The 23712-nt window shown below is 52.8% G+C and overlaps 7 protein-coding genes across 7 annotated transcripts; 4 read left to right on the top strand and 3 right to left on the bottom strand.

Annotated features, from left to right (window-relative positions):
• Positions 1–442: 442 nt before the first annotated feature.
• PC9H_009177 (uncharacterized protein) lies at positions 443–2282 on the bottom strand (the record flags this gene model as incomplete). The annotated part of the gene is made up of 6 exons (XM_036778684.1): positions 443–766; positions 818–1111; positions 1161–1274; positions 1325–1492; positions 1541–1962; positions 2018–2282. 6 exons carry the CDS (start codon positions 2280–2282, stop codon positions 443–445), a joined length of 1587 nt encoding a protein of 528 aa, XP_036630112.1.
• Positions 2283–6788: 4506 nt separating this feature from the next.
• Positions 6789–8947, top strand: PC9H_009178 (uncharacterized protein; the record flags this gene model as incomplete). The annotated part of the gene is made up of 2 exons (XM_036778685.1): positions 6789–7863; positions 7920–8947. 2 exons carry the CDS (start codon positions 6789–6791, stop codon positions 8945–8947), a joined length of 2103 nt encoding a protein of 700 aa, XP_036630113.1.
• Positions 8948–10392: 1445 nt separating this feature from the next.
• Positions 10393–15957, top strand: PC9H_009179 (uncharacterized protein; the record flags this gene model as incomplete). The annotated part of the gene is made up of 6 exons (XM_036778686.1): positions 10393–10480; positions 10533–11736; positions 11789–12256; positions 12305–14900; positions 14955–15194; positions 15244–15957. 6 exons carry the CDS (start codon positions 10393–10395, stop codon positions 15955–15957), a joined length of 5310 nt encoding a protein of 1769 aa, XP_036630114.1.
• Positions 15958–15986: 29 nt separating this feature from the next.
• PC9H_009180 (uncharacterized protein) lies at positions 15987–17889 on the bottom strand (the record flags this gene model as incomplete). The annotated part of the gene is made up of 6 exons (XM_036778687.1): positions 15987–16274; positions 16323–16619; positions 16674–16793; positions 16843–17019; positions 17066–17466; positions 17517–17889. The coding sequence occupies 6 exons, from the start codon at positions 17887–17889 to the stop codon at positions 15987–15989; spliced, it is 1656 nt and encodes a 551-aa protein (XP_036630115.1).
• Positions 17890–18319: 430 nt separating this feature from the next.
• Positions 18320–19343, top strand: PC9H_009181 (uncharacterized protein; the record flags this gene model as incomplete). The annotated part of the gene is made up of 4 exons (XM_036778688.1): positions 18320–18545; positions 18593–18661; positions 18712–18927; positions 18982–19343. 4 exons carry the CDS (start codon positions 18320–18322, stop codon positions 19341–19343), a joined length of 873 nt encoding a protein of 290 aa, XP_036630116.1.
• A 1021-nt stretch (positions 19344–20364) lies between these two features.
• On the top strand, positions 20365–21414 carry PC9H_009182 (uncharacterized protein; the record flags this gene model as incomplete). The annotated part of the gene is made up of 3 exons (XM_036778689.1): positions 20365–20528; positions 20572–20748; positions 21114–21414. The coding sequence occupies 3 exons, from the start codon at positions 20365–20367 to the stop codon at positions 21412–21414; spliced, it is 642 nt and encodes a 213-aa protein (XP_036630117.1).
• Positions 21415–21872: 458 nt separating this feature from the next.
• Positions 21873–22712, bottom strand: PC9H_009183 (uncharacterized protein; the record flags this gene model as incomplete). Its single annotated transcript, XM_036778690.1, has 3 exons — positions 21873–22111; positions 22165–22240; positions 22503–22712. The coding sequence occupies 3 exons, from the start codon at positions 22710–22712 to the stop codon at positions 21873–21875; spliced, it is 525 nt and encodes a 174-aa protein (XP_036630118.1).
• Positions 22713–23712: the final 1000 nt, after the last annotated feature.

Genomic DNA, 23712 nt, shown 5'->3' on the forward strand with positions numbered 1-23712 from the left:
GATCGACGCCGCGATGAAGCGCTGGGCGGGCTGGGCTGGGTTATTTGGCGACGGGCTTGCACTGGCGAGTAAGTTGGATGAAGGGGCTGGGGGATTCGTGGCCACGGCTGTCAGTCACAGGTACGCTGCCGTCGCTGTCGATCTTTGCTGACTTGGACGATTTGCCGGCGCCGCGTTACTCGCACCCATGTCCCATCGTAAACAGTGCCTGCCCGTGGCCCTCTGCGCTTCTTGTCTTGGAAAGCTCCTCGTGTCATCCTCTAGATCCCAGGCAGCGCGCTGATGTCCGATACCGCACTAGAGAGCGCAGACAGGCTCGTCTAGCACGAACGATGCCCGTGCAAATGGGGATGAATTGGGAAACGAACGCAAACGACAGAAAACTCAAACGAACGCAGCATTTCCATACGAAACAAGTGTTACGGACTAAACTACCACTGATCTACGCGTCGCCGCAGTCTCTCCGCATCTTCGTGATAAACGTCTCGACGTATTTAACAATGTCGTTCCTCTTGCTGATAAACTTGACTAGGGTGAGTAACAGCACGTCGTTGTCGGAGTGCGTCCCCGCGTTGTACTTGATCATCCCCCTTCCCTCTTTGAACGTAACCCTTGCTTTACCGCTCACAAGCTCGTCAGAGGTAGCCCGTCGCATCGGTAAGTTGGCCATGAGGTACGGGAGGAATGTCGCGAACGACGGGCTTCGGTTACTCTTCCCAAATCTTGAGGGGTTCCATCTTGGATCCAATAGCACTGCCGTTCCAAACTAGACGTACATGTCAAGTATATATCGATACAAGAGCACAGAGAGTCCTACCTCCTTGTAAAGCGCGAGCGTCCAGTTACGCGCGGTTATCCCTTTCTGCTGACGATCCTTGAATTTCTTTCTTTCCCCAGCGTACCACTTCTCGTAGTCCCTATTCGAACGCCCCAGTTTCATCGTCTCCAATTTGTCGCTATATGCCTCTTTGAACCGCGTATCTGTGTAGGTAGTCTTCCACTCTGTTGGTTTGCTATTCCAATCGATAGCCAGCTTCAGTTGAAGCACTGTATTGAGTATAGAGTGCACAAAATCCTGAGTCACATGCGTTCCTCTTACACGGACAATCAACTGAAAGTAGTCTTATCAGCAAATGCCCTCCAATGTTATTCGTACTTACATCCTCGCGCCGCTCGATACGTTTGTCCAGATCCAACGTATCTATCTCCTTGTCCCAGTCTATCTGCTCTTTAAACGTCGCCTTACTGCCAACGAAATCTTCGAAACAGTCCTCCTGCGCCTATCGATTAAACCGAATACAGAGTGGATAGATATACCACTTACAATCTCCCCGACCTGAGGCGCGTCGTACCCAGACAGCAGCCTCGCAAACGCAGCGTCCTCCTCAAGCTTATGCTCAGCGAATCGTTTCTTGGATACGCTAAGCCACAGCGTTTCAACGGTGCATTTCTTCCCGTCTGACAGCAGCCCCGATATACGGTCCAGTCGTTCCTGGTCCAACACTCAATACCGGCGAACATACGACGTTTGTACACGCACCTCGTTAATACCCTCACCGTTGAGGGTCTCAGACGCCACTGAACCCTCATTACCCTTCTCGATGGCGTCCTGTGTGTCCACCCCATCCCCGCTGTTCGTCTCGCCACCAAGCCGCGTATCCTCTTCATCATCGTTGATTGTATCGCCCGCCAACCGCGTCTCCACGTCGTCCTCGCCCATAGGCCGTCCCTTATCCCGTATACCCTGCATCTCACTGCGAACCCGCTTTGATTTACCTCCGTTCGGGATCCATCCTATGGTCTGTCTGCGTTTCAAACCCCTCGAAGGCGCGACATATGACTCTGTGTCGATATCCAATTCGATACCATGCCTAGAGTAAGGCTCGCGTTGTACGTTTTGTCTACTTGCAGAAACCAGACTGGGCCTCGCTAACCTCGTCTTCGCTTTCGTAGATATATCGTCTGATAGTAAGCATGTAAGAATCCTAAGTATTGCGCATATATCACAGACACTCACCATACAACTGGTCTTGGGTGGCGTCTACGGGTATGCCGCTCTGCGTAGCCCGCAAGTCCTGAATCATCTTCAGCGTAGCATCCGCGATAGCCTCGATGAAGTCGATCTGCCTGCCAAACCCATCGCGTTCATAACCCCTGGGTACCCCGCTGTTCAAATTGGATTCTGACGCGACTTCGAACGTCCTCCTCATGTTCAGGAACAGTTTACACGCCGATTCGACCGCGTTATCGATGCCGGTCCCTCCAGAAGTGTTCGTCGACATCGTTGTCATGGGAGTCTGCGAAGACATGCTTGACATCGACATCCAGAGCTCTACCAAGTTCAATGTCCGTCATAACAAGAAGACTTCACGTACCCATGCTTAATCCACCGCCTTCGATGTCAACATGTACAAGCACGCGTTAATCCTTATCGTTATCATATTCTCACTCCAGCAGAACCACCACCGAATGCCGTCTAGTACCGACTGTACGCGACGCAACCGTTTTCGACGGATCTCCACCCTGGTCCAAATACACTCTCGCCAACCTAAGTAGGATCTGAGCTCATTCTCGTCGTTTAGCATACCAATTCACCACGCGTACGCATGTATCAGAAAGTACCGTCGATCTACTAGCGTCTTTCTGTGATTGATCGACACGGATGGTTCCCATCCGTGTCCTGTCTAAGTTTAGAAGCAAGGACTCCAACGACGATCGTATACGCTTCCATTCATCAATCACCAACGGGAGCTTCTCTGTCGCGCGGAACCGAAAGGCCTGTCGATGTTTAAAGTGGACGTCTATGTGGACGCCTTGACGTTCCCCACTCTTCCGTTCTCCTCGCGTCGTTCGTTTCCCGACACAACGTTCGCGTACCACGCTTGATTGTTTCACCTGCGAGGAACTTCCTGCAGCTGACGTGTATCTGACTACTTGGCCTGCTAGGAACGTCCTGCAGCTCTTGTTCACGATGTCGAGTCCGCATACAGAGAGCCAAGAAGATGATATAAGTATCTCTATTAAACGTGAGTGGATGTACTCTCGTCTGTTCACGATACTCATATACGAACAGCTGGCGTTGTCGCTACTATCCAACGCCAAGACGGTTTTTTCGTTTGTTCTTGCGAGTTCAAGTCGTCGATTGAATCCACGTTCCGGGCGCACTACCGTGAATGCCATTCGAACGAACCGTCGGGGGGGCTGCTTCGGAATGTGTCTCGAACGTTTAGCTATGTCGCCTCTGTGATGTCGCCTCCATCGATTCGAAACAAACCCATCCCCTATCTATATTATCTGACGGATTACAGGGTGTAATCGGTCGACCTCCTCCAAAGTGGACGCAACAACTTCACACACCTCCGTTAGGGTGTTCTGATGGAGAATCACCTTGTCGCGTCCACCTTTTCTTGTCCCGTTGTCCCTCCATGCCCCCTTCTTCGTCGAGAATCTTACGCCACTTTATTAGGTTAAACCTAATTTGCAAGTATGGAATTCTTCAAATCTTGTTGCATATATCCCATGTATACATACTAATAATGTACTCTACAAAGTCTGACGGTGTTCGGCGGTCCCGTTTGTGAGCAATGAGGCATACAAATTGTGTCTGACCGTCATGACCGTCATGAGCGCTTGATTGACGGTCAGTGACAGTTATGACCCACGCCATGCTAGGGACATCTGAAGGACATCGCAGACTGTGTCTACCACGCTGCACACTGGTGAGTACTCCTCCAGTGACTGTTGTGACTCTCCATGACCGTCAAGTTGACCGTCAAGTTGACCGTCATGACTGTCATGACCATCAGCCTATCCACTGACTCCGGACCTAGTGCTGGGTTAGGTCGGCCCAAAACTGGTACTTATGGACCACCCTACCTCTTTCTTTCAACCTCATCATATCACTTATTGGCCAGAACCCTGTAATATATCACACAAATATGTATATTTTACCATTCAACTACCAAGTTAGATAGCTATGTGGCTTGGGATTAGAGCGTTAGAGCTCGCGAACGCGAGCTCTAACGCAATTCCATGCCTTCTCATGCATGCAATCCTATCCTATTCTCTTGAAATCGAACAACTTACTTGGATTAGAGCCTTCAGAGATAGGAACTTAAGGGGCAGGAGCTTCGGATCCACGTATATTTCCAGTAGAGCTCAGTTACAAGTGATATTGACAGCCAGGTAATTGATCTTTCGGATTAAGGACTGCCTTTAAACAATAAGGGTTAGAGCTCGTTTACGAGCTCTAACGCGGACTCACCATCAAATGAAAGCCCACGGATTAGGGCCTTACGGCGTTAGGACCTTAGGGGGTTGAGGTTTCGGGTTTCGGTATATTGCATCTGGAGCTCGTTTACGAGCGACTGTCTCGGCTGGTTAGGTTAGGTGAGTGCAGGAGTAGTCGGAATTAACATTGCGTACCAGTTACAAGGGTTAGAGCTCGTTTACGAGCTCTAACCCGGACCCATCACGACCCCCAAGCCAACGTATTAGGGCCGTAGGGCATTAGGATGTTAGGGAGTTGAGGTTTCGGGTTTCGGTATATTATCTGGAGCTCGTTTACGAGCGACTGTCTCGGTAGGTTAGGTTAGGTGAGTGCTGGAATATCCAGACTTACCATTGCCTTCCACAAGTTACAAGCGTTAGAGCTCGCTTACTGCGCAGAGACTTGAATGAGCAGGTGGCCGGGCGCATCAAAGGCCGGAGGCGAAAGGCGGATGCGAGACGCTCGAGACGGTGGCCCAAAGGTCAAGGGACCACGGCGAATGCGCTAGGGCGGGTAGACACTGGTCCACAATGAGCGGTGATCACGGCGAACGGAGGGGGCAAAAGCACAACAGGGTAGATAGGCCCGGGCGAACAAGGAGGCGGTTACGGGCATCGCGGACAAGGGAGCAAGACGGCCATGTGATACAGGGGCTCCCCCGACGAGGGAGTGGTTACGGGCATCGCGGACAAGGGCACGACGACCATGTGATACAGGGGCTCCCCCGACGAGGGAGTGGTTACGGGCATCGCGGACAAGGGAGATAGATGACCATGTGATACAGGGGCTCCCCCGACGAGGGAGTGGTTACGGGCATCGCGGACAAGGGCACGACGACCATGTGATACAGGGGCTCCCCCGACGAGGGAGTGGTTACGGGCATCGCGGACAACGGAGATAGACGACCATGTGACACAGGGGCTCCCCCGACGAGGGAGTGGTTACGGGCATCGCGGACAACGGAGATAGACGACCATGTGACACAGGGGCTCCCCCGACGAGGGAGTGGTTGCGGGCATTGCGGACAAGGGCACGACGACCATGTGATACAGGGGCTCCCCCGACGAGGGAGTGGTTACGGGCATCGCGGACAAGGGAGATAGATGACCATGTGATACAGGGGCTCCCCCGACGAGGGAGTGGTTACGGGCATCGCGGACAAGGGCACGACGAGCATGTGACACAGGGGCTCCCCCGACGAGGGAGTGGTTTGACAACAAAGCAAGACGCACCAACGACAAACCATGAAAAAAACGTTCGGTCAACGGAATACATGCGTGAAATACTGGACAGACCATCACCGTTCTACGCGAAAGACTTAACCACGCCTCCGCAGGAAAACTGTGAAGAAAAGCCGATGACAGCCTATGCAATAAGCCCACGAGGCCTTCAAACATGACGAAGGGACACCCCTTACCTAGTGCATCCATAAATAATCCATGTCCCGTGCCGTACGCTCAATGCGCGTCGTGCCCGACGGTCTGAGAAAAAAACTTGTAAGGGCAGGAAAGCTGACGAAACTCAACGTACCTCGCGCATTCATTTACAGCTCCTGCCAAACTTCCCTATATCCTTTTCCCCCCATCCACTCTGGCCTAGTTCTCCTAGCGGCCAACACGAATCCTTACTAACTACCATTACCCTCGACGGTATGTAGCGTGGCCGACGCACGGGAGGCGGGTTGTTCGTAGGCAACCTTGACGACAATCGATGCAGGTGCCGCTGATCTACGATCATGGGCCACCCTAGGATACACCGTCGCTCTACGAGCGAGGGTGTTCCCTTATCGAAGCGAAGCGGTGTGAAGGTCGGCCAGTCCACGAGGTCATAGTTGTTCGTTGATGTTGATGCCAATCGATGCAGGTGCTGCTGATCTACGATCATGGGCTACCCTAGGCTTCACCGTCGCTCTACGAGCGAGGGTGTACCCTTATCGAAAAGGCGCGTCGGAGGTGATGAGGGACGGAGGACAATAGAGGACGACGAATCGAAAATAGGCGCCCTACCTTATTCTGCCATTTGATCGGAGACTGATCGGAGTTCAATCGGACGGCTCAACTTTAACACTTGCACCCGGCGCTTATTGCTGCTTCATCAACAACACCAAGTCCGAAACGTAAGTGCTCCCCTTCGTTGGCCCCCACCTTCCTCCATCCCTCTTCCTTTTCGCCTATGCGCCTCAGTCGTAGACTGCCGCCATAGGCTGCACTTGCCCACAATCGTAGATTGTCGGCGTGCGACATACCACCCATATACAACCCTTGTCGGCCCCTACTCTCCCCCCTTTACCTTCGTTTCCACCTATGCGCCACAGTCGTAGACTGCCGCGATAGGTCTCGCTTGCCCACAATCGTAGATTGACGGCGCGTCGATTACTCTTTCTATTTCGATCGTCGCCGATGTCGTTTTCCAGTTCCAAACCCATCACCCAAGAACCACCTCTTTTTAGACTTTTCTCGCTTCTTCTCTCAAGTAATCGCTGCAAATGCTCAATGTTTAGCTTTTATAGATATACTCAATGTCTCTCACGGCTGAACAAGCCAACAAGAATCCGGACTTGCTCAGTCGCAATCGCGACAAGCCTTCGATATGTCGCACATATCTTGACGGCACCATGGGGGCCATCCTATTTGAAGGCAAGGCGTTCATCACCACGCCAAACGGTGACAATGTCTACGAGCCGGTACTTGGGCTCACGACCACAGTCCGACTCAGGCAGGATGGAAGATTCGGTGCCGAGGACCCATTTCAGCTCCCTCAGCAGTACGTCCGAGAACACAGTCACCTTGCATGCATCCGTAGACCACCAACGCGCCGGGAAGACACAAACGATGTTATGTTCATGAACCCCGTCTATGAAGACCACTTCCGCTCATCCCACCAATCCCGTATTGGACTGCTGGATCAACGACTCGTCTCCCGCATCCGCGAGCCCTCTGTGCTTCTTGTGAAACGATATTACGCCTTTATTGAATCGAGGCCCGACCTTTTGCAGAACCGCCGATTCCATGGACACGCCACGCAACTGAAAATTTGGATTGGACGCTTGGAGAGCACCAAGGCGTCCTGGCCTGACATTTTGTTCTCATTTACTCAAGCCCAGAGACACTTCCTCGAATTGGAAGCGTACCTGGAGTACATGCAGGTCCGACAACCACTCATGAACTCGGACGAATATGGGCGGATACTGTCGCCCACGGCCAACTTTGTGGGCGCCGTGACCAACAAAGTCGTCATAGTCGAAGAATTCGCCAAGGCTGGCATCCCTGTCTGGCTTATTCGCCCTATCCGCGAGTTCCACGAAGACACGCGCATCGACACCGTCATTACCCCTACTCCTGCCGAAGCCATGAACATCGAACTGCGACCTTGGCGCGGTCACAAAACCAACGTATGGAACCAAGATGCGGCCGACCCGCAACGTCACAACAATCTCATGCTTTTCGGCCGTGAGTTCCTCGCTTACACCGACTTTGGTCGAACATCCGTTGTACGCGACACCATCGAAAGGCCGCCTCCAGTGCCCAGTTTTGGCCACGACTATTCCGCAGGCCCTGCTCGCGCGCCAAGAGCGCACAACGAGCCACAACATGGTAAGTCGAACCTCAGTTTATCTTCTACTTCTCATCCCTTATGCCAACAAAATCAGATCCCAAGCCCCGGATCCAGCTCAGCCCTACGGACGTGTTACACTTTCGGCCCAATCTCCATCGATTCATGCCGATCATGATGGAGTCATGGGTACACGGCCTTTCCACCGTCGCGGTGACCAAGAAATACATCTCCCCGCAATACAAAGAAGGAGCAAACGGGTTCATATTCCCACCCCCCACGACGTTTGTGCCACTGAACTCGGACACCGACCTCAAACCACGGCAACTCAAAATCCTCCACGCGTACATCACCCACCTCGACGTACTGTTACTTCGCATGTCGCCTCGACTGTCGCCAACCCTCATCTCGCGCAAACGCTGGGATCTATTACTCGGGCCTGAGAGATCGCAACCGCATGCTACTCCTGTTGCCGGCCCTTCCTCGCGAGATACCCACTCGAGCCAGCCTGCTCCGAAGAAAATGAAACTCGACAACAACTATCTTCGTCGCCAATGTATGCAAGGTCTCCTCGCCAAATGGACTGCAGAATACGACAAAGACCACCAGAACCGCAACGAAGATCTCAACTGGCGCAGTGAGGTCATCCCATCTGACAGATGGCCCCACGATCGTATCACTGAACGCATCATGTACGAAGTAATCGAGACCAACTTTCGCTGGGAGCTTCGTATGCTTGACGGCCAGATGCTCGCTGGGGAGGTCGACCACATAGCACATGACGATCTTCTCAATCAATGCTTCCCATCACAGAGTTTCGAAGGCGAAGGAGGAGGTGACCACATGAACGTCACGTACCTCACCGCCTGGAGTGGCCTTTCCAATCCAAACGACCTCGAGAGACGCAAATATGTTCTCGCAATCTCACGCGTAATGGTCGACTGGCGGGATTGCCCGGGCGGGATCGTGGACGCTCTGCGACAGGAAGAGTCTGACGTTGACTATGTGGAGCTTGAGAAGACATGCGCATCCTACTATTGCAGGAGCTTCTTCCACCACTTTGCCCGTGCGCCGTCTGTTCCCCATCGCACCAAGATTGACCCATCCATTTACATCATGCCGTGAACGCTATTCCTATTTTCTTGTCAATCCCCTTGCTCCCCTTTTTTGGCATACTCGATTTCGATAGCTACACAAGTCGTATGTAACACAATCGCACTTTCCATCTTGCACGAAGCCATGGAGTGATAAGATAGACAGATAAGCGCCCTCGCTCACAGATAAGATAAGATAATTGATAAGATCTACTCCAAACATGGTTTGTTTGGACTGGACGCACATGGACAATAGACAAATTCAAGTCCGACCGGTTCCTACTTTTCTTCACTGTTACCCACGTCGAGCTGCCTCGTAGAGGCCCCCCGATCGTTGGATAAAACAGCGACATGGTCGTAGACCATCTCGCTGCACTCGACACACTACACTCACGCTCTGGGACCCCTCGATGGACGGCGATGGACGACGATGGACGGCGATGGACGACGACGATGGACGCGAAGGCTCACATGGTGGACAACGTCGAGCAGCCTTGTAGAGGCCCCTCGATTGTTGGATAACCCAGCGACATGGTCGTAGACCACCTCGCTTCTGTTTTTCGCTCTTATTCCTTCCTGGGAGGACCCCGATATGTCGGGAGGTCGGCCAAAGTGTGCCAACAATGACTGTAAGGCCCAGTCCCTCCAATGCCGCAGATCATCCGACCACTTACTGATCTCAGCGTAGATCATTTACATGACATGTCCCTTATCTTTTCAACCGCTGGGGTGCACTCGATGGTCGGCGATGGTCGGCGATGGGCAGAAGACTCGGAGATTGGCAAATGAGGTGCGCCCTTGTCCTTCCGTCTTCTCCATCTATACTAATAAAGTAGCTAGAGAATGTCCTTTCCACATTCATCACTGAACAGCCAGACCGATCTGCGCAGAAGGTCATCCCTCATGTGAGTATGTCAATCCTTGTTCACAATATCACAATAATCACACGTCGCAAAGTGACACCTTCTTTTTCGTTTCATTCAATGTCTCGTTGGGCTATGCTCATAAAGCTAGGTATGTGGCACTAGAGCTAGCCAATCTCCTGCTAACCTTTCGCCCCCTCCAGCACCCTCGTCGCCCGCCTTGCCAAATTTCTACGCCATCACTTCTTGTCCATTATCCTTGCATTTCTTTCACCTTTGCGTCGACTCAATCGTAGATTGACTCACGCACGCCCCAGAGTCGTAGACTTTCGGGCGGTTAATTCTACATACCATCAGCATTATCAGGATCAATTTTAGTGTAGCACCCTGTATTTTCAACCGTTATCGTTACGCCTTCTGCTCAATCCGTTCTCCCATCGCAATCCATTCTCCCATCGCAATCCATTCTCCCATCGCAACCGCATTTCCTAGATATCATTCCCTTTCCCGTTTGCATTGATCTCTAGTCACCCTCGCATCGCATATACTTTATTGACCCGGACGGCCTTCCCTGGATATCATTTTGTTACTATTTTCACTATTCAATATCGCCATGCCTCCTTGTCCTCACTGCGGCGATGAGGCTAATTCAAGCCACACACCACGCGTCCACCCTGCTGAAGTCTCAATAAAACCGAATGGTAAATATAAACAAACAAATACGATCCTTATCTTATCTAATCTTCGTTTAAGAAACCACTTGTTTCGTTATCAAGCGAACGGCCAGTTACTCGTATCCATGCCCGTTCTGCCCAGAGAAGCACAATCGAGAGATCGACATACGAGATCATATCTCGAACCATCACGCAGGCAGCCACTCTACGGACCGTCCCCACTCGCCATCCCTCGTTATGCCCTCTAGTTCCCCTTCGTCCTCGAAGCGATCAATTGACCTCGTTGAAGACCAAGCTGTAACGCCGAAACGAATTCGCATCCATCCAACGTCCCCCGCATCACTACCTATCATCTCCCCCCCATCGTCTGTGCCCTATGCCATTTCTGAACCGCCGTCTGACTTTACACTTGTCCCTGAAACCCCCACTTCCGATTTGCCTATTATAAAGGTCACGCAGCTCCCCCCAAGTACCCAGCAGCTTCCCCATTCCACCCGCAAGCCCCGTCGGCGAGAAACCGCCAAAACATTTACGTTGAAAGACGCCGGGATCTATTTCCATTCGCCCACCCGGCTGTTATTGTGCCTCGAATGTAGCTCGGCGGTACCAGCCCAACATCTGGCCACACATATCAACGAGTCTTGCCCTCAACGTATCAGATTCGACATAGACCGCTTGGCCTCGGCATTGCAGGAACTCGGAACCAATCTTTCACCCCTCCTTCCCGAAGGAGGCTTCGACCGCCCCATTCCTATACTCCCCGTTCAACAAGGTTGGCGATGTGCTACCCCTGGTCCCTGCTTTGGTCACGTATTTGGATCTAAAACCACCAAAAATATGCACCAGCAAGCAATGCATCCTCAACAGACGCCAATATTTGTCGAAACTAAATGTCAACGAATATACAACCCTTGCAACTTCACTAAATATGTCGCAATCAATTCCACCGCACCTCCCGACGACTTTTTACCCCCCAAGAGTTCTTGGCGCGATCTGAAGAAGCAACTGCAAGATCAAGGCGCCCTCACGCTGGAAGATCATCGTCTAATCACCCACACCCAACTCTCACCGTTAGAAAATGTCACCAAATGGCATCTCACTCTCCCGGGAGCGCACCTTGGCTTTGCCCACACTTATTCTCGTCCACCGGCACCAGAACTTGCTCCCTCAAACTTCCATCGAATCTTTGACGCATTCAAGTACTACATAGTCCACATCGTGGCACCAGTCCTTGAGAAGAGGAGCAATACTATGCTACTCCGTCTCATTAACTCTCCAGACAAGTAAGCATAAATAGTCACTTCGTTTGTACTATATTAAACGGACATCATTCAGAGGCAATTGTGAACGATATCCCTTTCGACTACCGCAGAATCAGAAGACCGTCCGCGACTATGCGCATATCTTTTCCTGCATGATGACTTTCGTCGTTCGTGCCGCCGACAAGGCCATCCCCGGCTTCCCCGTTACTACCACGGACTCGCAGCTATACCTAATAAGGCAATTCCTGAATTCGAATATCCCGGAGGACCTGGTCCACGCACCTCCTTCCTTTTGGGACCTAGTACATCAAGTCTGTTGGTCCATGCTCACATCCATCCCGGTCTCGAATGAATTTAACGAACTCGACATTCCTTTGACACGTTTCTTGATCGCCTACCACTTGCTAGACGACCTGTCCGCTAGATTCAAAATGGCAACCCACATCTGCCACAACATGATCGCCATTCAATGGTGCTGGCGTGCTATGGGGCTGTACCAATGCAAAAAGCTTGCATCCTCAAAGGACAACAGCGAGATGGGGTAAGTCCTTGGCCTTCTTCTGAACCCCATACTAACGCAATGGAACAGTGTATACGAGGACATCTCCAAATATCTGACGGAGGGCGGCCACTCCCCCTTTGCTGTCCTTCGATGCCACATCCATCCCATCACCGCGATCTCGATGCAAGAGCCCAGCCTCCCTCTCTTCCTGATGGGGGCAGACATGGAGACTTTCTCCTTTAAATCTCATCCGTTCACTATGTCCTCTTTCAAAGATTTCGCAGTAGGCCTGGTCTCTTCATCCGAGTCGCTGCTGCTATCCCTTCTCGACGGACTCGATATTACGGACCTTGATGCACGCATCCACACTGCATTGTCACTTGACAACAGCGACGGATGGTTCAAAGACACACTACGAGACGAAGAACACGGATATTCCTTCCTCACCGATGAAAGAAACGGGTTCTCGCGCTATCAGGACTCGCTAATGGACCACATATGCCGCAACGACAGCACTGTCTATGCCGTCCATACTCCTGACGGCATCCAATTCAAGCCCAACGCCCTGTTGTCCTTCATCGACGACGTCGATGACCTCGTCGAACACCTGTACGCCTCGTTGAACTTCACTTGGGCAGGAGCAGCGAGGGGGACGGAAATAGAGGACATACGTTATAAAAACGGCCATGCCCCTCGCAATTTGTACTTCACCAACGGCGTTCTCACCTTTGTGACTTTCTATAACAAAACCCAGCACAATACCGGCCGTCCGTCGATGATTCCTCGCGCTGTCCCACCCCGCTTGGCACGCCTCTTTATCATCCTCCTCGCCGTCATCTACCCCTGCACCCAGTACATCGCCAACATTCAGTCCACCAAAGCCCATGCCGTCCTCTACAGCAGCTGCATCTTTGTCCATCGAGCTCGACCGCTCAACACCGAGCGGATGACTGATATTTTGCGACGATTCACTCAAGAAACCTTTATATTTCCCCTGGGCGTTCGCGACTGCCGACATCTGATGAAATTCGTGTTGAAACACGCCGTTGGTTTGGCGCTGCAAGAGGACCCGGGGGACAGTCCGTCATTGTATCGAATCCTCGATGGACTCTGGGGACATTCCTCCAAAGTCTCGCAAACATATTACGCAGTTGAGGAAGACACGTTCTCTCACATTGATGCGAAAGACGTCACCAAAGCACAGATATTCTCGCTAGCCTACCACGAATGGCTCGGGATTGGTTACGAGCACCTTCCCGCCAACCTTCGCATTGGCCACGCAGAGCCAGCCAAAGCTCTAACTCAGGCTCCCGCAGGCAAAATTGATACCGCTGCATTCGTCCAATCCCTCCATGCCACCATTCCTATGCTTGGTGACGCCCTCCAAGCCACCGTCTCCGATGCCGTTCACACTTACATGGCAATGCACGCCATTCAACCTCGTCCGCCTACACTCCGTTCTCTCCCCGTCTCCCCACCCTTTCGCGTCATCGTCCATCCGTCGCGCAAAGTGGCTTTGGAACGCCTCTACGGAACCTCGGAGCCTCGTTTTACTAGTCCCCAACAAGGTGAACTCTTTGAACTTGTCATGCAGAACACCCGCCACGTCTTGGGCATTCTGCCGACTGGCGGTGGAAAAAGCTTGATGTTCTATGGCCCCCCGCTGATGGAATCGGAGGGTATAACCATCGTAGTTAGCCCCTTCGTTGCCCTAGCGAATCAGCAATACCGAGAAGCCAAGCGGTATGGCATTGATGTAGTTCAATGGCCATCATCCACCATCGACTGCTCATCCGCACGGCTACTCGTCGTCAACGCGGAGCATCTCATCCATGGACAACTGGACGACTGGCTCACAGCCGCATCCAAACTCGGTCTCATCAAGCGAATCATTTTTGATGAAGCGCACGAAATCCTCGTCTCCAGTAATTATCGTGATTGCTACTCCAAGGTCCAATCGCTCATGGATCTTGGCGTCACCATTGTTTTCCTCACCGCCACCATTTATCGATCGAGTATTCCTGAGCTCGCAAAGGCGTTCAACATTGAAAACTTGGAGGTTATCGCTGCGCCCACGATACGACCCAACATACGTTACCAAGTGGATACATATTCTGATGAGCGGCTGATCCTTGAACATCTTACACAAGCATACCGCGAGGCTGTTCAGCACGCTACCCCTCGTGATCGTCTACTCATCTACTGCCGCTCATATAACGAGTGCGATCGCGTCGCCGCCGCCTTGCGCCTACCGGTACACAAGGCGAAATATACAAATGATCCGGCAGCCGATGCTGACACCAGACACCGAGTTGAACAAGATTGGCTAACGGGGGTCACACAAGGCCTCGTCGCGACCACGGGCTTTGGCACTGGTATCAACTACCCTTACGTCAACCACGTCTTCGTCCTCAATCCCTACGACATGATCAGCGTCACTCAACAAACTGGCCGCTTAGGTAGAACGGGAGAAGTTACATTCGCGAGGATCATAGGACAAACTAGCAGGTATCGCAAAGCACCCGCCATCACAGGGGTCGATCATGCCGGGAAACACCAACTCTACCAATTGTTCACGACGAATACTTGCAGAAGGCTTTCTCTCGGTAGTTTCGACGACGAGTCCCATTCGTGCCACTCAGTGCCAGGTTGCACCCCATGCGACTATTGCGACACTCTTGAGGTAAGCCCTATCCAGCTCACTAGCATTAACTTATTTAAGACCTCGCCTCATTAGAACCTTCCACCCGTCCCCCCTCGTTATACATATCCGCTACGCGACACGCGTTTGTCACGCGAACAAGTCACGTGTGAATCAGGGGGTCAGATCACGAGCGAGTCAGGGGGTCAGATCACGAGCGAGTCAGGGGGTCAGATCACGAGCGAGTCACGGGGTCAGATCACGAGCGAGTCAAGTGATCCGGTCACGGGTTCCAACTCGATGATTTTTGACAAGTCCACACGACCTGCCGTCCATGTAAGTGCACCGTCAAATCTGTACTTTTCTTTGCGCTAACAATGCTCAGGCCTATCATGACATTGGAGATCACTATCACAATCATCTCTCCACGCCAACGTTCTTTGACAAGCATGTTGCTCGCTCCGTGTCTCCGCCGCTCCCTTCAACACCTCGACCGCACTCCCACCATGAAGCCCTAGCATTGAACAAACAGGAAGGTGTTGCCAAACGTGATTTGGCACAGGTCCGCTCGCAGTCATTCAAGCGCCTTGTCGACATGCGAGACAGGTGTCTAACGTGTCAAGTTTTCGGCCGAACTCCCTGTGGTACCGAAGACGGCTTCCGATGCCCCGTAGGTATATACGGATACAGATGTCAATACATGCTGGACGGCGAACCGTTGCCGACACTCTACGGGGACGTTTACAAGATGGCACTCAGGAATTTCGACAAGACCTGCCGCGTATGCTGGATCTGTTATTTTCCTTTCTCGTACAAAACGCACACCAAAGACGATGACATTTGCAAAATGCAGAAAGACGTCCTCAGCCCCATCGCATGGGCATTATTCTGCCTTCCCATTGTGCTGTCACCGTCCGTAGCCCATGGGTTACAAGACAAGCTATTGCACACCGCCGGCATTACAACTCCCATCTTCCAATCCCTCGAAACATATTTGCAGTGGCTTGTTAAGCCCCACCCGACTGTCCAGAACTCTGCAAATCTCGTAGAATTATGTATTGCCTTTGAACAGCTGTATCATGCTAAGGACTGGCCGTAGACCGTCGTAATTACTTGTACTCCCGTACGCTACACTGCAATCTCTGACGCATCCTCCTCCAATTTGTCCACCGTCTCGTCTATGAACCGTGCCATCGCATCTGTCGTGAAGTATCGAACTACCTCCACCAGCATCCTTCTGTTCCCCACGTCGTTACCCGTGTGCCACGGCACGTCCCCATCGCCTTCCGCGTCGTCGTCAGCTCTTCGTCGTCGTTTCAATACATTACCTAAAACGCAGGCATGCAACTGATGAAAATCAGGGGACGACGTCTCTGTTGGACTCCACAGAGGATCCAAGAGCACGATGCACCCGAACTTGTCGCCCCTCAGCCGTGGGTCACATAATCATTCTCAACCACTCACCTCTTTGAACAACGCAAGGACTTTATTTCCCCTCGTTACCATCTTCTGGTGGGCCTTGGTCCACCTCTTCCTCCAGGCATGCTCCTTCCCCTTACGTTCAAACACTGGGACATGAGAAAGCGCATAACCATATTGCAGCTCGAACATAACGTCGCTCTGTTCCTTTTTCCATCTCCTCCCGACATCTGTATCAGGCATATTGTTCCTGTCAATGGCCAGGCGAAGTCCAGCCATCGTCAGAAAGATCCCTTCCAGTAAGTTCACGCTTCCCTGCATCATAGACCACTCGATTAAGAACTAATCAAATCATCGTTAACCTCATTCGCATCGACCCAAAACCACAGCGCGCACCTTCTCCGATTCCCATACCCTCTCTTTTTCAGACTTTATATCACAAAGAGCGATCAAACGCTTCTTCGCTTCCTTAGGCCCGCACGCATATGATGACTTCATCTTGCCGAATGCTTCATTCTATCCCAGATTAGTATACACATCTCTCTCCCTCCCAAAACGCACTTACTAGCCGTTCCATGTTGATTTCTCCGTACCCGACGATAAGCCTCGCCAGAGCTTCCTCCTCCAAAAAGCTTTTATGCTTCGGCTTGTCGCAATACCCTTGGAGTGCCTCCAACAAATCCCTTTCCGTTAGCTTGCCGTGGACAGCACCAACGTGCGTGTACACGCAACAGAATCGATCCTTTCCAAGGTAAGCAATCGTCTTTGAACATGCCGAGCAAACTTACATCAACCACCTCATACCCCGCCATGTTCACGTTGTCTATCTGTTCGCTCAACGTATGGGACAACTCCTCGATAATGGGCACTTTGGCTTTACGCCGTTTCCTTGGTGGCCTCTCGTCATTCCCCTCGCCGTTGCCGCCGCCGCCGCCTGCTTCATCCCCTGCGCCTGCTTCATCCCCTGCGCCTGCTCCATCGCCTGCGCCTGCTCCATCGCCTGCGCCTGCTCCATCCCCTGCGCCTGGTTCATTGCCTGCGCCTGCTCCATCCCCTGCGTCGTTCGCTTGTCCCGTTCCACCACCAACACCTAGTTCTTTCTGCTTTCGTTTCCTCGCCGACAGGCTCGTGTTTTCTAAATCTTCTTCGGAGAACTCATCCATATTATCGGCAACGTACGCCTCCATGACTTTGGCGCGTCGTTAATACATATATGCGCATATACTCGTATCAACGCACCCTCTAAAGTCATCCCATCAACTACTGCGCCCCACTTCAACTTCGCGCAAGCCACTTTGGCCAACATCTCCCGTGCCATTGCCTCCCTCTCTTCTAGAAACAGCATATATGCTTCCTCTTCTTCCTCGCCAGTAATGTCGCTGTACTCCAGGATTAACTTACATGATTGTTTCGCCTCATCCCAGCTTCGCAAAACTCCTGCTAATATAGCTCTCCCTGAATCGCCACTGAAACTCTGCGTTGCGTCCCAAGAAATCGACCTTTGTCTCTTCCCCAGCGACGTCCGATCGGTGCTTCCCTCGGGGGAACTACGCCCAGGGTTAGACACGGAAGACAGCGGTGCACGCAACGTTGAACGAGACGGTGAGGACATGGGGGTATGAGACGGCCAAGACATTCCGGTGCTGCAGATGATGGTTGAGAAATAAGGCGCGCAAGGCATGCGATAGCAATCCCGCGGGGCATTTGGCATTCTGGGTAAGCACCGACTTTGACGACGACACCATCCTCGGACTTTTCGGCCCACGCGAAGCATCTTCCCCAACTCCCCACCACCTCGACCCTGATCGAACATATGCTTCTCACTGACGTCATCAGTCCCAATTTAGATTCCGATTGGCACCTCGGTCTATCCTTATCTAGACAAAGCACACTTGCTCGCGCTGTCCATATGCCATGGTCGTAGACCATCGCCTGGCTGTCATCACCCACGGTCGTAGATCGTCGGTGGTCTGTGCGCGCCTACATATCCACGCCCATCATTTCCTGCGCCGTCCCCCGTCCTTCTCTTCCATACCGCCATCATGTCCTCCCAAAAGTTCCCTCCCTTTACATCGGCTGACTTCACCTTCGTCGTCGCTTCCACCATCGCCGAAGCTGATAGCTTCATGCAAGCCATAACCACTAGCACTGTTGCTACGGACACTATATTCGGATTTGATGTAGAACTCACGCCAACCAGGGCCGTACGACTCATTCAAATTGCCACGCGTACGCAGGCATATGTTTTTGATATCACTCTCATTGGCAGTAAGTACATATATGCGCTCGTAACCGCCTCATCTACACCTTTGTAGCTTTTCCCACCTCTCTATTGGACTTCGTCGCCAATGCCAAGTATACGAAGATAGGTGTCGACATCCTTGGTAAACCACCATCACTATCTAGCTCACCTGTGTCTAACATCCATATCCAGGTGATGCCAAAACGTTGCCTCAAGCATCTATGCGCTCGGGCGGCGACCTCAGTCGCCTACATCGCACTATCGACCATTTGGGCGCTCACCTCGGACTCCACTTTGCATCTTCCGTCGCCCTCGCCAGTCTGAGTGAGCAGTGGATAGGCAGGACCCTCGACAAGACCTTACAAAAGTTTGATTGGTCCCAAGACCTCCAAACGCATCATTACACCTGTAAGTGGTGTGAACGTGCAGTCACTATATGTTTTCACACTCACTCTACGACAGACGCTGCTGCCGACGCCGCTGTTGCCATTCGAATATACGATGCCATACTCCAAAGACATGCCTCTATGGCTGTTCCCAACCCCTTCTGGACTTTTGTCGATATCGATCCCCTCAGCGGCAAGGCCGTTGGCCTATACGACGAATACCCACCTTATTCCGCCAAGAATTCGGCCCATGTCAAAAACATCCAGGCCTGTCTCAATAAGATCCAGAAAGCGATCAACCTCGCCGACGCTACTAACAAGGTTACATCTGGCAAGACGTGGAGTGAGATAGAGAATCCGGCTATGGTAGTGTTTTGTGCAGACTTGACTCAAGCCCTCGCCAGGTACCATAGAACTGTGGCCGCATATTCCCAGTAGACACTATGTTCATCATTGCAGCAAATGATATACCTTACTCGCAGTATACACTCATACGCAATCACCTATTTTAGACGAAACCCGGTTCATACAATCTCGCCTCTCGTAATCACAAATCCCCGTAACGTATACCTATAACCCTTTGTCTACATTCATGTTACGTCCATTGCCAAAACGCTCACACGATCATCGTAGCTCGTCAACCATTGCGCCGTCTGTGGGTCATCCGTCGAACGAGGTTGCCAAAGCAGGGTATCTCCGTACGTGGGTGTCCACGTCGTTGATCCCGCTGGATGTCTTACGCTACGCGTCCTACAGTTAAGTACCCTTCTTCATATCTGCAGGCGACGCTTGACGAAGAGTTCGCTCCACCTCCGCGAAGACAGGAAGCTCGAAGCTCTTGCACGCACTTTTTTCCCCTCGAGCAGTCGCTGGATCGGCCTACTACCTCCCCGTCAATCTCAACCGAATCGTTCAGAACGTTTGCCACTGACCAAAGGATCTCGTACCAGCCTATAACTTCGACGCCCTTGTGAATCGCCTCGTCGTGAGTGCTAACTAGCCCTGCGCGCGAGGGATTGACGAATAGCGCATCGACTTCGGCGATGGTAGAACATTAGGCGGGATCGTGACCAATTTCGGCGTACGACGTGACGCCTTGAACAGTCGTATAAGCGCGCTCGTTGAGACGGCGCACACGCACGATAACGGGTTCGTTCGAGCGATGCGCCAAATGGCAGGCATCCGTGTTCCGCTTAACGCCGCGTCGACGTCGATACTTCTTCCGATCAAGATCGACCTCTTATGTCCGCATTGACATCATACTTCTTCGATCATGATCGAAATTCTTAACTCCGCGTCGACGTCGATCAAGATCTTTCGATTATGATCGACCGCACCTTATACCCGCCCCGGCCCGCTCCAAGCCGCTCGACGCTTCCGTCCTTCAATCACCACCAACGACATCGACAAAGTGCGAACTCCCCTCGCTCCTCCTCCTCTCGCTACTGATCAATGCAGTATGACCTTCGTATACATACTAGCCAGCCTATTATCGAGCCCCAAGAGCCGCGGCAAACGAACAGCCTTGGAGGCAGCCGCACAACGAGCGCTGATCGTTTGGAAAACACGGATCGACGACGCGCTGGGGTACGATGCGAGCGATGTCGAACGCTGGATCATAGTGTAAGCTCTATTACACGTGTTTTGCTACGCTGACCTCTTGTAGTCACAGCAGACATCGCAATTCCGCGGATCTACGACAACACGCCACGATACGCGGCTATACCAACGGGCAACCGGTCGCGACGATGCACTTGCGCCTAACGAAGGATTTCGTCGCAACGGGGATCAACGTCTGGGCAAACGGTGTGCCCATGACCGCGCAGGTTACGGATCTTGTTGGGTAAGTCCTCTCGCACTTAGCCGCAATCATTATCCATCTTTCGTTTCATAGGGAAATATATTAGCTATGCCCTACTTAGCCACATCTTGCTTCCGTTTTGATTCCGCAGACATGTACACGGTTGCTGATTTCGAATCTATTCACTACCCTTGCGATCTTAACGCCAACCAATGCCTATCCGCCAATCACCGTCAATCCATCGGGTGCGTATACACTATTTTCTTTTTCTACTTTCTTACTTACACGCTCATCCACTCAGGTCGATTACTATGCCCTACAGAACCTTACAAGATGCTGTTTACTGTGTTATCTACAACGCCCAGAGTCCGTTTGTACGCCCAATCCACCTTACACACGTCGCCTAGCATCCTTTCCACTCTCTGCATCCGCGCGTCGCGCCACGTCAGCCATACCACAGCGAAAAGGAACGCGTTTGTTATTATCCCCATCTTGCACGTTTACGCCGCTCGACTCGTTGGACCCGCGAGCCACCCACACCCAGTGAAATGGCCGAACACGCAACACGCAACACGCGATATGCGAAGTGCTCGACGCCCATTCGGGTGCGCCCGAAACGACAGAAAACGTGCAAGTCTCGCGGACGGCACGCGAAGAGAAAATGAACAGGGAGGGGGAGGGGAACACGAACGCCAACACGCCGCTTGATTGAAGCGGAATGTGAGGGTGCAGCCTGAGAGCAGGGACGGCGCAGCGCGGACTCTATTTCGCTGTAGACATTATGGTGGTGCAAAGGGCAGGTGGGTGAGTGAGTCGTTATGGCAGACGGGTAGCTGACCTCGTCTCAACCCCCCCCCTCCCCTCTGTGCACCCGTCGCCTCTTTCAAGCACCCACGCTCCGCAGCACGCGCGCTCGCACTCCTTTGGCTTCTTGGTCGAGGCCTTGCCAACGCCTGAGACTTGCCTGACCCCGCGCGCCTCTCCAAGTTGATGGATACTACTGCGCGCGCAGTCGGTCGTTCCCGTTAATATAGGCGTCGGGACGCTTCAACAAGAGACGTCAAGTTCGGAGGAAAGGCCGCAACAAGTCGCCTGCTTACCTCGTCCGTCTCCCCTCCCTCCCCAGGCCTACTACGTTGGAATCTTGCCTGCTACTCCGCGGTCTTCTAGCACGCCCATCGCACCATCGTTGCGATATCCATGCTTCGCAACCGCTGTTCTCGTCGCCGCATTGGATTGAGGGACGTTGAGGGACCTCCTGTGGCCCTCAAGCTGTCGTCGGCGGCAGTTTGTGGATTGAGCTGCGTCGGGAGCAGGCTCTTCCCCAGAATTGCCGAGATGGGGCATGATGCGAGATCATATCGAGGCGCGCCGTTGCGGCCTTGCGCACCACGATGTCGGAGGTCTATACACGCAGGTGAGCGCGATTCCATTGTGATAACGACGACCGCTACTTACCTAGTCGTTTGAACGCCCTGCCCTTCCTAGCCGCCCCTCCGTCGCCTTCCTCGTCGTTCCTCGCGCTGGTCGACGCCTATGCCGACATCAGTTCCTCTTCACTCCCTTCCGCCGCGGTTGCTGCAGTGGTCCGATATGGTAGCCAGGACGTACGCCGTGTGGATGATGAGTAGCACGACTAAGTCAAAGACGCGCGGTGGTGGAGTTTGACGCGATGGGACAGTGTATGAGGCGTGCGCGTGGATGGGCGAGTAGAATGGCTGATGGAGGGTAGGTCAGGATCTGGCTCAATCATAAGTCCATATGTACCCAATAAGTAGCCGCCAGTCGTACCTGACTAGACTGGTTTCTCTGCCTTGTCCTTTGCGTCCGTCCCTATGTCCATGCGTGAAGGGTGAACGGTCCTCGTTGCCCTCCTTCTTGTTGCTAGATCGGGTTATCGAGTGATTGTTGATCGTGCTGGAGGTTGAACTCCAGCATAAGTCACAGCGTCCACCGATGTGGACTTGGTCGTCGTACAAGTCCGACAGCGCCTGTTTCTTGATCATTAGGTAAGCGTGGGAGCATTTCGTTATTTCCTGCACTTTATGGTCAGTTGCACGCTTACCAGACAGATCTCCCGTATCCTCTCCGTCTCCATCCATTCCACAGTCCTGATTGCTGGCAGAGAGGCACGGCAATACACAGCGGCTTGCAGAAGCACGGCGACGGTTAGAGACGGCTGAGTCCGCTCTGCTAACTCACACCCCCACTCACTCTCCGCCTCAGACTTAGCCCTCCGCTGCCAAGTCCCCCCTTCGACGCCTACCACATCCCCAACCGTCCTCAGGGCCTCAACGTCCCCAAACTACGGCCAATGCCCTCCCGTCGCCGCCCCCCCCCGTTTTGGCCCAGCGCCGCATCTCGCACCGTACATGCGTCGTCGACCGTCCATACTCGGGTACCACGTCGGTGAGCACCCTATTGGCTCGCTACTCACGCTCACTCACGCAGTTTATCAGTCAGAAGCGACCCTTGGTCGTTCACTCTAACCTACACATCCTAACGACTGCCAACTCCCCAGCACGCCATCGCACCCAAGCACGCCGTGAAAAAGGCCTGAACCCACCCCACTGCCCTCCAACATGCCCTCACGCCTAGCCAACTCCCAAGACGGCGCAAACGCATCCCAGACCCTCGCCCTACATATACGCGCCGCGCCAGGGCAGTACGCGCCATTCAAGACACTGGAATCTCCAGATATACAACCCACGACGGAGAACCCCAAACCCGGAACGCGCCTTTGGTCTCGATTACGCCCACTCCCACTATCTCTTGCCGCTGCTTAGTTCGGCGCCAGCGGAAGTTCGGGCAATCTAACAGGTCCGTAGCTTCTTCAGGGACGACAGAATTGAATACTCACCCCCTCGCAGCGAATGGCTCCCAAAGCCAGGGCGACGTAAACGGCATACCGTCGGCCCCTCCGCCACCTTCGTTTCCGCCGACGAATGCTAAGGGTCAACGCATATGCAGACAGTGCGGGTTTGCCTGGTCGGTACAAAGAGGCAA

Source organism: Pleurotus ostreatus (genome assembly GCF_014466165.1).
Source record: "Pleurotus ostreatus strain PC9 chromosome Unknown scaffold_6, whole genome shotgun sequence".
Taxonomy (NCBI): Eukaryota; Fungi; Basidiomycota; class Agaricomycetes; order Agaricales; family Pleurotaceae; genus Pleurotus; species Pleurotus ostreatus.